General features: G+C 34.3%; 2 protein-coding genes across 2 annotated transcripts in view; one reads left to right on the forward strand and one right to left on the reverse strand.

The window, feature by feature from the left end:
• LOC106681360 (putative ankyrin repeat protein RF_0381) overlaps window positions 1-7,061 on the forward strand; it is an 8,622-nt gene extending 1,561 nt beyond the window's left edge. The window contains exons 2-3 of the mRNA XM_014421636.2: window positions 2,522-2,965; window positions 4,273-7,061. Of these exons, the coding sequence (XP_014277122.1) occupies window positions 2,531-2,965; window positions 4,273-5,853 (2,016 nt within the window). The 5' untranslated portion in view covers window positions 2,522-2,530 and the 3' untranslated portion in view covers window positions 5,854-7,061. The remainder of the gene's footprint in view (window positions 1-2,521; window positions 2,966-4,272) is intronic.
• A 1,267-nt stretch (window positions 7,062-8,328) lies between these two features.
• The window catches only part of LOC106681364 (serine/threonine-protein phosphatase 6 regulatory ankyrin repeat subunit A), a 10,798-nt gene continuing 5,350 nt past the window's right edge, over window positions 8,329-13,776 (reverse strand). Inside the window, exon 5 of the mRNA XM_067053079.1 lies at window positions 8,329-13,770. Coding sequence (XP_066909180.1) covers window positions 11,818-13,770 — 1,953 coding nt within the window. The 3' untranslated portion in view covers window positions 8,329-11,817. The remainder of the gene's footprint in view (window positions 13,771-13,776) is intronic.

The raw sequence follows: 13,776 nt of genomic DNA on the forward strand, positions 1-13,776 counted from the left end.
TATTATAATGTCACAAGGAAAATTTATAATTTTGAATATGAATTGTCTCTTAAGTTTTTTGTAGTGACAATATGACCTGAAACTTTCAAATACCTTTTTTTATAAAAACATTACTTGTATCTACATGTGTTGCATGAATTTGGCATACTGTTACGAATTAATTCCAGACGAGAATTTTTCCATCTTTTTTGTCTGTTTTTGTTTGGCGAAAGTTTCGTCTATAGTGACTTTGACTTGAAACAGAACTTTTGCCTAACCCTGATGAAGGCCTGAAATTCAGGTTGAAACGTTGGCACAAATTTATAAGTTTTGTTTATTTTTTTATCTTTGCTGACCGCATCCCCGACCATCTCTTCATATCAATCTATGGCCAACTAATAACATATCATCTTTATGTTTAGTTTTTTGGTTATTTTATTAGGCACCTTTGTATAAAATTTGCATGTTCTAAGAAAAATTATATCTAACAAAAGTTAAAATTTTGTTTAAAACCCACTTTTTTAGAATTTATTTATTAATTAATTAAACACATTATCCTCCCATCTTCAAACTTTGTGTATCGTTTAAGGAGAAAAATCACCTATTTTCAGTAATTTTTTAACAACATATAGCATGATGTATGCCATGTAATAAGTAATATAAATAACAACAAAATGGCTCCCCTCCTATATTTCTACCTCAATTAGAAGTGGAGTTACGTTTAAAAAAACCTACTGTTGACAATATCTGAAAGCTTGATAAAGCTATAATTTTATAACTGGTGTACTTAATTTAATAAAACCTGATGATTCTCTAAGCCTATATGAGAACAAATTATGAACCAAATTTCATTCGATGGTGAGTTCAAAAAAGTATTTGAAGTTTGTTCAAGGGTCAGTTGAAAGTTCTTAAGTCACTTCAGACCAAACTTTTGCCTAACCAATACCATACAAAAGATGCAAAAACTTCAGGAATTAATTCAAAACAGTATACACACTCATGTAGCCCTGGTAGATACAAGTAATTTGAAAAAAAATAAAAGATATTTGAAAATTTCAGGTCATATTGTTAATATAAAAAGCTTAGAGACATGATTTAACTATAATTAAAAAATAATTAGTTTTCTACAAATTACTAAAAATTAAGTTATTTATATAAAACATCATTGTTAATAAACCCTAATACAAAAAGTGCAAAAAAAAATAATTAATTCTCTACATAATACTAAAATAATGTTATTTACATAGAGCATCGTTGTTAATAAATTCTGATATAAAAGATGTAAAAACTATACTCTACTTTTTTCTTAGTAATTATTATTCTTAACAGTCCTTAACGCAATTAAAGATACCCACTTTATGATGCTAAGTGGACCCACTAGGGCTCCTGAACCCACAGGACTGACACCAGAAAATAATTACCTGCCACAGCCGGATTCGAACCCTTGGAGTTAGTACAGTGCCTTAACATTGAGCTACCCACTCCCACTATATATATATATAATGGAATAATGGGGAGGGGGAAGAGCAGAGGAAACAAGTCTCAAACTCATAAAAATTCAATAAAATTATATATATATTTATATAATTCTACACTTATCTCCATTGAATCTTTACAAGATAATAAAATCTCCAATGGCTTCATCACATCATCTATCTTCCACCTCACTTGTTCCTGGTTTCCTCTCCTCTTTTCCCCCATTATATTATTATTGTTATCAGTCACTGTATTTGTTTTACACCAAGCTGCCCACAATATCCAGGCCCTGTTTCATAATAAAGTACAAACTAATACTATTTGTCTTGTTGATTGTACTTTGTTTTATAATTTTGCTGTTTTATCGCTGATGTACGGTGCTAACATACTTTTTAATTCCTATAATATCACTAATAGTCATTTCCATCATGAAATCAAAAGTATTAGTACTTGTATTAGTGGACTGGTATTACACTTTCATTAGGAAACAGATCCCTGCATGTTAACGTTATAAGAAGCTGTACCAGCTGATTTAGCTGATGATTGATGCCTGATTACCATAATCACACACTGGTTTTTCCCAGTGCTTCCTTATCTTCATACTTTCTCGAAACAAAACTCTCTGATCTTGGCCCTCAGTTCCACAGTGTACGTATTTAACATAAGGCATATGAGCTTGGGTAGTATGTTTATGTCAGCTAGAGCCATGAATAATTTCTCATTTCATAATAATATTTTTAAGTTGATATATGAATTTTGTGATATAGTATACTGACTTGAGATTGTGTGTAAATTGGTCACATTCTTCCTTTCATTTAGAAAGAGATGTAAAAGAGGACATTTGAAAGTACATAAAAAAATGTAAAACCACAATAGTTCTCACTTTTTGATATGCGAATCAGCATATCATAATTACACTGCTTCCGTGGATCACGTACTTCTTCATCAGCCATTATTAATCTACAGGATTTAAAAGATATCTGTTTTTACAGTTTTCAGAATATATGAACATTTTTTTCTTTTCATTTTTATGTTCATGATTCTATCATTAATTTATTGTTGGCAGTTTGAAGAGATGACGTCTACTCGGCCAATGAAGAGAATCACCACTCTTTGCCATGGTGTCCACTCCAGCAAGTTGTTGTCCAGCGCCACTTATGGAGCGGAAGCCAACATCTACAGACCTTCGACCATCGATGACATGGAACTCAGCACACCACAATGTCTCCTGCTTGCTCTGTTACACTCTTTAGTGGAAGGGGACGTAATGTTTTCTGTAATGCTGGCTGACATCTGCCACCAAGTCGAGATGCTGCGTTCCAGGCATTATAGAGTCTGGCTTTTGGAGGATTTCTCTTTCCCTCGAAACGACATTGAAAATGCAATGGAACTTCTCACCCATCTGGTAGCTAATGGTACCCTGAAGTTGCCGACTCATGTGATGGCGATAATGACTTCTCTAGCTACTAAGTATAGGATCGAAGGCGTCTATCTTAGAGCTTTGTCGGAGGTATATGTTTCAATTATTTAACATTTAATATTTGATTTTAAAACATCTATTTCTTGTAACTATCTTATACCAAGTATACACATTTTTTATTATTATTTGTTAAAAAAGCACTATAAAGTCTCTCCTCAGATTTTTTTCAGGATCAACTACACTTTGATAGGATAGTCTTTAGACCAATATGGTTTAGTAATACACGTTATATAAAAATTACTCATTTATTATTTCATCTTTAAGAAACTTCAGATTAAAATGTTTATATATATATTTATAATTTGTTGTTATTATTCACAATTGTTAAATATATATAGTGTTGTAGATATTTAGGGGTGTCTTTTGGATTAGACTATACCATACCCCCTCCTCCCATGATCAATTATTAAACAAAATAAAATTAAACTTTTATAGCAACCATGTAGGCTGATCTTGTATTGAATAAAAAATAAAATAAGTAACAAGTGCATCCTAGTGAAACATCTGTCAGACATTAAACAGCTCTAAATTCTGCATAGAATTTGTACCACAACATTGTATGAGTGCTGATATACACAGCTGTATGCCTCATGGTTTCTGAGACATATTTTTTCATCAGTCAAAATTTTTGTCTGAACAGTTGAAGATAAATGTAATAAACTACTTTATAGTACATTAAATTCGCTTTAATTTGAGTGTTAATAGACATTTCTACGGGAATGTTTTTCGAGGTATATATTTCTTAATATCAATTCACTACAACTGATTTTTCAGTGCATTTTTTATGAAATACTGCTTTTTAAAAAGCAAATTTTATTTCATTTTTAAATGGCTTTATTGGGGCTCATATTTTAGAAAATTTACTGTTTTGGGGTAGTTCATCAGCTTTATAAAGATTTCCAAAAGGCTTACAATACTATTGGCCTGTGTAATATTCTGATTGAATAGGGAATACCAAAAAAAGTTACTTTTACATTTCTTTTGTTACTTTTATATTTAGTAATTTGGTCTTTTTTTTATTGTTATAATTGTTGAAATCAAATAGTTTAAAAATTATAAATAACTTTCACTAGCTCATTCTAATGTATTAATTTGAAATGTTTAATAATATTTTAACTTTAATATTCAGCATCCTCGATGACCCAAATAAAGTATTAAAAAAAAATCAATTCATAATATATTTACAACCTTTATAACAATGTTAGTTTCATATTCAGGATACTTGATAAAAGCTGTTTTTAGGAGGTTAATTAATTCTATTCCGATAGAAGGCCAACATATTGATATAATGAATATGAAGTTCAAACTTTACCAGCATTAGGATATTTATGTTTCAGGAAGGTCGCTGTGCTTTGGCAACTCAACTTGAAGATGCTGTCACTAACAACAATCCGAGAGATATTTTCGAATTGGAGAGTGAAGGAGCTGATGTGTGTGGGTTAACTCAGTGCGGGGACAGCTTTCTTCATTTGGCTGCACGGGCCGGCAGCAGTGCTTCCATTGCAGCCCTTTCTATACTCCATGCAGACCTAGAAGCTGTAAATTCTAGTAATGCCACTCCCCTTGAGGAAGCAGTTAGATGTAATTGTGCATCATCTGTTAAGGCTCTGTTAATGGCTGGTGCTAACTTCAACAAGCATTTGGCCGTAGGAGAGACCTACCTCCATATTGCTGCTGCTGGATTTAATAATGAAGCACTGGAAGCCCTTTTGGAAGGTGGAATGAATATTAATGGAAAGAATCAGAGAGGCGAAACACCCTTAGTTTTAGCTGTTAAAGTGGGTAATCTCCGGGGTGTTGAGTTATTATTAGAAAAAGGAGCGGATTTAAGTGTGCTATTTGATCTCAGGTTGAAAGATGGAGACTCCTTAGTCCATTCTGTAGCTCGCTCAGGCAATATTAAAATTCTTAAACTACTGAAAGATCGGAAAATACCAGCAAATGTAAAAAATGATAACGGCCTCACACCATTGCATGTTGCTTGTAATATCTCGGTTGTGAGAATGCTGCTCAGGATGGGTGTGGATGTGAACATTGGGGATGACACAGGCAGCACTCCTTTGATGATGGCTACGAGAAATAACAAGCCGGATATCGTAAGTTTGTTATTGCTGTATAGAGCTGAACCTAAGATAAAAGATAATGTAGGTCGGACCGCACTTCATTATGCTGCTGAATTAGGTTGCATTGAGTTAGTGACCACTCTGTTGGATGTTGGAGCTCGAGTGGATGATTTAGATATTAAAGGTGACACTCCACTCTTCCTTGCTAGTAATAAGTTAGAAGTCCTTCAATTACTAGTGGAAAGTGCTGACTTAGTTATGAGGGACTGCTATGGTGATGGAATATTACATCGTGAGGCTCGCAGTGGACACGTCCAGGTGGTTAAAAGCCTGATTGATGCAGGAGCAGTATTGGATATGACAAATTTGTTCCTGAAGACTTCCTTACATTATGCAGCAATGGAAGGACACACTGGAGTGGTGAAGGTGCTCGTTGATGCTGGGGCAATGGTTAATATCCAAGATTGTGAGGGTTGGATTGCTTTACACCATGCAGCCCAAGGAGGATACAATGATGTAGTTACTGAGCTCCTTGAAGCCGGATCAATGGTGAATTTAAAAAATAAAAACCAAGACACTGCCTTACATTGGGCAGCACATGGAGGGAACTATGAAATGGTGTCAACTTTATTAAAGTATGGGGCTGATGTAGCCATTAAGAAAGATAATAATGGCTGGACACCACTAATGGTGGCTTCCTCTAATGGTAGCTTAGATGTGGTGCAGCTTCTTGTCGACTGTGGTGCTGAAGTTAATGCTAGGACTGCTTGTGGGATGACTGCCTTTAAGTGTGCTAAGGAAAACAACCATAGAGCTGTAGTAGACTACCTGAGGTCCAGGGGTGGGGTAGCGTGATGTCAACTTGTTTGCTCGTCTTCTGCGACAGTCGGTGGTCTTCTTCCACCGGGGATCTTGTCCATGGTTTTTAGTGGGTCTCTGTTATCTTCCATCCGGATCATATGACCTCACACATGCTTACAGGTTCACTCATTCACATCTATATTTCAAAACTGAATCTTCCGTTTTGGAGCGAATTTGGTGGAAAGTTGAGGATTGTTGTAACATGAGTTTAGCATCAATTTGCATAAACTACGTTCTCTTACCCATGTGAAAAACTCCTTTCTGGAGAGAGAAATATTTCATCTACAGTTTTCCCTGGAGATGTTATTCTCAAATGGCAAGTCATTAAGCTTGTAATATTACCTACCTAATAGAAACAGGGAAGTGCCATAATCCTACTCTCCTTAGTAAAAATGATGCTAAGAAGTGGGAACTGGGCCACGCCCCTTGAAGGTAACAAGTTTGATAACAGATAAATAATTGTTGGAGAAAGTTTTTTATCTTAAAAAAAGTAAAAATTAGTTTTTAGAATATTTAATGTTAACTACGAAAAAGTGACTGACAATTAAGTATTAATTATTCAAACAATTAATATCAACAACATAACTTTTTTTAACCTCCTTCCCTAACCATTTCTGGCATACATGGTGTGGCAGAAACTCTCAACTGTCAATTATGATATACTGGATGCCATGCCTATGAAAGGAATAGATCCGCCTTCTGGCGTCGCTGCCTTGGAAGTGTAAATGAATAGATCCGCCTTCTAGCGTCACTCTGTTGGGAGCGTACCCTGTCGATTATACATGTAATTATAATTATAAATGTAATTTTCACAGGAAAAAAAAATATATATAAGCAAACAGCGAGGAAGCTTAACTGATATATTTTATTGGCAGATGACTTTCTAATTTGAAGTATCAATATTTATAAAGATACCAACATCAATATTTTGCTTTCACTATTCCAACTTTAGATTCTTTCAAAGATTAAAAACATTGAGGTCCGATATGTCAATATTTTTGTTGATATATGAAATTAATAATGACTATTAGGATAGACACGAAATAGGTACTTATTGAAATATTCTAAATATAAATGATTATGTATCATATTCATGTTTTGTATATTGTATCTGTTGTATATATTATATTTTGTATGTTGTATATTTTTTTATCCCTGCAAAGTGGGGCAAAATGTTGGCAAATAAACAGTGCTTAACTATTTATGTTCCTTTTTGACTGTACACCTGATCATCTCCTTCAAATTTAGTAAAATAACTCGTAAGTTTAATAAAAGGTTCCACCATATTCTTAAAAGTGCTCTGGCAGGTAAAAATAAAATTAATCTTATAAACACATGGACAATGCCACTTGTAGCATCTTCAAGAAAGGCCTGATGCCCACGATGATGATGTATGCTAAAATTCAAAAGCATCAATAGCTAGGCTCTACTTGCTGAGGAACGAAGGTGGCCGTGGAATTATATATATTGAAAATTCATGCCATAAACAATAAGATTACATATAAGACTATTTTATTTTATATATATTTTTATTATCTTGTTCGAAACTGGAAGGGTTATCATGAAGGACAATATTAATTTTAGCCACTAATACAGTCTCACATTGATTTATTAAAATGTGCAGGCTATTATGCCAAAGTCAAAATAAACCTAAAAAACACAGCCAATAAAGGAAAATATATTTCTTTGGTATTAAATTTGCAATACTGTTAAGTTTTAATATACTTGCCATTTCATTATAACATTTAATAATAAGTTCTATTCTTCACAATTTTTGTATTTTACTATCATTAACTATCATAACAAGAGAGAGAAATACTTTATTCATTCATGCTGGCCAAAACACATTGGGTTGCTACATTACACAGCATACTTATCAATCCGTGATCGGACATATATATATTACATATTTTTACATGATATAATAAAATAGAAAGAGAAACATTTTTTTTTTTCCCCAGTTTTCTTTTGCAATCAATTCCAGTCTATACACTAATTAAAAATATTTCAATTTATTCCTTTTTTCTTCCCCCTTCTATTTCACAATTTTTATTTCATTCAATCGACATATTCACTCTCCTGAATTCCCCCTTTCAGATCCTCCCCAGTGACCCGCTAAACAAATTCACTATTAGACAGCGATGTGAGATCAAACCAGAGAAATACTAGTCACAGCAGTAGATCAGTTTACAGTAAAACAAACAAATAAGTACATTTTACCAAAACAAAATTAATTCATAGATTTAAAGGAAAATATAATAAAAAGTTGGTTAGAAGAAATACTTGATTGGATACATAAGTAAAAAATAAATAATATAACCTACTTCAACAACCAGATGGGGGTATATTATCATTTTATTGAACATCACATTTTTGTCTATTTCATTATTAAAATTCCTATAAAATTTAGTTATTACAAATAATTACCTAAAATTCAACTATATTCATTTTAAATTAATTTTACATAAGACCTCTGCATAATGATGGTTTAAATTTTTCGTGTCTGACTTATATTAACTGTACAATTAATTAATTTATAATCTTAAACACTTTCTTGAGACTGGTAAATTTTTTAAAATAAATAATTTAATTTCTATCTATTTTTAGTCTCAACACATTTTATTTTTCTTATAAGTCCGACGTTCTGGCCATGCTCAGGGACAATCTTAATACAATTTTGGAATTATATGATTTAAAAACTCTTAACTCCATACAGGCTATTCTTTTCAGCGGAATTCATTAATGTTTTTAAAACTTTAAATACATTGTTACATGTGAAGCGTTACTGTAGTAAAATGTGTTGAGACTAAAATGGATAGAAATTAAATTATTTATTTTAAAATATTGTATAATTAATGTTTTCTGATAAATAGCTTTAAGTATTTTTATTGAAAGAAGATAGTTGCCCATATGAAGTAGATTGTAGAAAGGTAGTCTGGATGGTGGTCAATAAAGCTATCAAAATAGTAAAAGAAAACTATTGTTAACCGATGTTTTGCCACACTTTGCAGGGCTGTCAGATTGAAACATTGCGGACGACCCATTTCAGTCGAACACTGTTTTGATACTTTTATTGACCACCACCCGTACTATCTTCCTACAATTATTACCTGTAAGTATTTTTCTTTTGAAAGTATTATTTTCTCTGTGTAAAATCTTTGTGGTATCAAAATCAAAACTATGTTTATTTTGGGATGCATGTTGCACCAATGCTGTTTTATTTGGGTTCTTATCCTTATTATTATTATTATTTTTATGTCATTACAGTGCTGATACATTCTCACACCCAACAATTGCTTGTTTTCACCTTAGCATAAAGCTGAAAAATTCAAACATGGAACTTCATATATTAGTCCTGATGTTTTGATTCTATTATGTCATGATGAAATAAATGGATGAAGGTTACACTGCCCTTGATCCTATGATCCAGGATATAATGAATGACAGGACCACTTAAGAATCTATTTAAGGAAAAAGAACTTCATAAGAGATTTTATCATCAATTCGATGAATCTGATTTTGATACCAGTTGAATGGTTAAGGAAAGGGCAACTCTTTGGCGAGACTGGAATGTATTTGATATCTATTCATAATCAAGTTGTTGCAACTAGAGCATACTCTAAAAGAGAACCTGGAAATAAATAAATATCGTCTTTGCACTAAGACACATGAATCTATCCAGTATGTGTCGAATGGGTGCGAAACATTGGCAGCAGAGACAGACTACCTGGTGAGGCATACTTATATGGCCAAAATATTATCAAAGTACAGGCAAAACCTTATGATCCATAGGGCATTGCATAAATGTCCTGACATTTTGGTTATTCACAAAAGGAATCATATGTTCTAAATCACTGATGCAGCAATCCCAAGTGATAACAATCTGTTGACTTCATTGCAGAAAAAAATCTTGGTTTTGAATTGAATCTAAAAGTAATTGTGACTCATAAGTCTAATCTTCCAATGGATTAAGTTTAAAAAGCATAAAGGAAGGTGGAAGGTACCGAAGACCTCAGACTTAATCTTAGAAACTTGAAGTTGGCACATAAGCTTTACACCCGAATTGTCAGGAAATATATAAATAATTATAATTTACTATAATGCCTTGATTTAGTGGGGTACATTATATTGGAGATAAAGACTTTACTTTTGATTACTTTAGTGAAAACTATGTATAATAATTAGTCTGCCAAATATAGTTGGGGATAAAAAATGACAGCTGTTTCACAATGTTAAAGAAAATTAATTTTTCATTCGGAGCTCTATATCTTAAAAACTACCGATAACACTAGAAAATCTAAAAGAACATTATTTAAAGTAGAGTAAATTTGTTAAAATGTGAGCTATTTACATTCAATAGTTCCGAGATTGATTAAAAAAAAAATTTCATTACAAAATAACTAAAAAACTAGTTTTTTAATTAATATTGGGAAAACTATCTCAGGAATCATTAAACATCTGTACATCGCATTGTTTCTGAGATATAGATTTTTCTGAGTAAATTCAATATTCAATTCCTACCGATTTTTTATGAAAAGTTGCCTTTCTAAAATACTGCTTCTCGGGAACTATTGCACATAAATAGTTCTATCAGAGCTCATATTTTAGAGAATTTACTCTACATTAAATGATGTTCTCTTAGGTTTTCTAGTGTTGGTGGTTTTAAAAATCAGAATGAAAAATTAATTTTTTAAATGATTTAAAACAGCCAGCATTTTTTATTTCCTCTACCTATACTTGGCAAACTCATTGATTTTGACCAATAATTGTACATAGTTTTCATGTTAATAATCAATTGGAGTGAAATAACTGTTTTTTTTTCTCCTTGAATTGAAAAAAAAATCAAACTTGTATTGGAGGAGATGGTAAATTTGTGGAAATAGATGAAAGTTTGTTTATGAAAAGAAAGTATAATGTAGGATGTTTCCTTTCTCAACAATGGATTTTCGGAGGGATTAGACAAGAAATAAATTAATGTTTTTAGGAATTAGTTGAGGACAGATCATAATCCACATCATCATAAGTAATCAAAAGAAGAATACATCCAAGTAGTGTAGTTGTATCAGATTCATGGAAAGGATACATGAATTTATTGTGCTGCCCACCAACTTTATTGGGTTGCTAAATACACATCATACTTAAATCTAGTCAATTTTTTTATTTTTAATTGTTATAATGTATAGGTATATTATATTAAATTCATAATATATAGTAGTAATACATGATTTTTTTTTATATAAAAAGAAGATGGACCATCCGGGGAAAAAAAAACTCAAATAATAATTAACTATTTAATGTAAATCAATTGACTATAAATCTATTTATTTTATTTTTTTGGCTATCCTTTATTGGGTAAAAATATGGCAGTTGAGCGAGATTCTGATCAATTCACCTCCTTGCACAGCCGTTGGTCTAGTAACAGTACTTCCTTACAAAGTACTGCACCCCTGACCCTTCATGGCTTGTAGCGGTACAATATTTTTTTTTAGCCCTGATGAACCCCAGCAATGTGTGGTGAAATGTTGGCTCACATTAAATAGTTAATTAGTTGTTGAGTTTTTTTCCTGCACCCGGATTATCCTCCTATCATATATTACAGACGGTCATTCAATCTTCCAATATTTTTTTTAATACTTTATTTCCTTATTATTCTTTAATTCCCCCCCCCCATTATTTATCCTATGTATCTAATTTTATTTTCTATGTTCACCCAATACATCTTTCTTTTTTTCCCCTTTTTAACAAGCATAGAGTAAAATTAAAATACAAAGTAGAAATATAAACATATACTACTCACAATCTTAAGCAAAAACCTCAAAAATTATCTACAAGGGAATAACAATATGAATACATTCAAATACAGATAAAAATATTAGTTCACATGAAATAAACCTGCACATTAGTTCTGATGAAATAAACCTGCCTAAATGAAAAAGAAAAAGAACCAAGCAGTTAAAATCATTGTACACCGCCCCTGGATCTCAGGAAATGTGCTACAGCAGTGTGGTTGTAATTATTGGCATAGCCTAAGGCAGTCAGTCCATCAACGTCCCTAGCATTAATTTGAGCACTGTGGTCAAGAAGCAGCTGAACCACAGCAATGTGGCCACCAGAAGATGCTGCCATTAGTGGTGTGAGTCCAGTATCCGTCTTAGCTTCTGGGTCTGCCCCATGGTCCAACAGCAATCGTACAACTGCAGTGTGCCCAACCTCAGCTGGATGATGTAAAACAGTGTTCTGGTTCATGTCTTTTGAATTCACTTCTGCTCCAGCATCAAGTAGTATTGCCACTACTGCTGTGTGTCCTCCACGTGCCGCACATTGCAAGGCAGTCCAGTGGTTCTGGTCCTTCATATCTACTGCTGCTCCAGCATCAAGCAGTGCTACCACCACTCCGGGGTGCCCTCCTTCTGCTGCACAATGTAACGCTGTCCACTGGTACTGATCTTTCATATCTACCACAGCCCCAGAACCAAGTAGTGCGATCACTACTGAAGTGTGTCCTTCCGCTGCTGCACGATGCAAGGCAGTCCACTGGCTCTGATGTTTCATATTCACCTCGGCCCCAGCTTCAAGCAGTGCTGTGACCACACAAGTGTGTCCATCCTCTGCTGCAAGGTGTAAAGCAGTGAACTGGTTCTGATTTTTCATATCAATTGACACTCCAGCTTTGAGTAGTTCTAACACCACTGAAATATGTCCACCCTGTGCTGCACGATGTAATGCAGTCCACTGATACTGATCTTTCATATCCACTGCTGCTCCGGCATGAAGCAGCACAATTACCACGTCAGTGTGCCCTCTCTCTGCTGCATGATGTAACGCAGTGTACTGCCAATGACCTTTCATATCTACTGCTGCTCCGAAATTTAGCAGTGCTGTCACAACTGAAGAGTGCCCTTGCTCCGCTGCATGATGTAAAGCAGTCTTCTGATTCTGATCTTTCATATCCACTATATCTGCTACATCAAGTAGCGCAGTTGTCACTGCAGTGAGTCTACCCTCTAGTGTATGATGTACAGAAGACTTGCATTGCCCGATTGCCCCGCCATCAAGCAGTGCTATCACTACAGCAGTGTGTCCACCCTCTGCTGCACGGTGTAAGGCTGTTTTCTGGCTCTGATCTTTCAAGCCAACTTCGGCTCCTGATTCAAGTAGAGCTATCACTACTGCAGTATGTCCTCCCTCTGCAGCATAATGTAGGGTGGTATTCTGGTCGTTATCTTTTACATTTACTGCTGCCCTGGCAACCAGTAGCTTTGTTACCACTGCAGAGTATCCTCCTTGTGCAGCATAATGTAAGGCAGTCTTCTGGTCCTGGTCTTGCATATCGACTGCTGCCCCTGTATCAAGTAGAGCTATAACTACAGCTGTATGTCCTCTCTCTGCAGCATAATGTAAGGCAGTCCTCTGGTTCTGATCTTTCAAATCTACTGCTGCTCTGGTAACCAGTAGCTTTGTTACTACTGCAGAGTATCCTCCTTGTGCAGCATAATGTAAGGCAGTTTTCTGATCCTGGTCTTGCATATCGACTGCTGCTCCTGTATCAAGCAGTGCTATAACTACTGCCGTACGTCCTCTCTCTGCAGCATAATGTAAGGCAGTCTTCTGGTTCTGATCTTTCAAATCTACTGCTGCTCTGGCATCAAGTAGTTTTGTTAACACTGCAGAGTATCCTCCTTGTGCAGCATAATGTAAGGCAGTCTTCTGGTCCTGGTCTTTCGTATCTACCACTGGCCCAGCATTAAGGAGATCTATTACTACTGCAGTATGCCCTCTTCCTGCAGCATAATGTAGGGCAGTCTTCTGGTCCTGATCTTTCAAATCTACTGCTGCCCCTGTATCAAGTAATTTTTTTACCGCTGCAGAGTATCCTTCTTGAGCTGCATGATGTAAGGCAGTCTTTTGGTCCTGGTC

This window comes from Halyomorpha halys, unplaced genomic scaffold (genome assembly GCF_000696795.3).
Source record: "Halyomorpha halys isolate HHAL.00 unplaced genomic scaffold, Hhal_1.1 Scaffold331.1, whole genome shotgun sequence".
In the NCBI taxonomy this organism is placed as follows: Eukaryota; Metazoa; Arthropoda; class Insecta; order Hemiptera; family Pentatomidae; genus Halyomorpha; species Halyomorpha halys.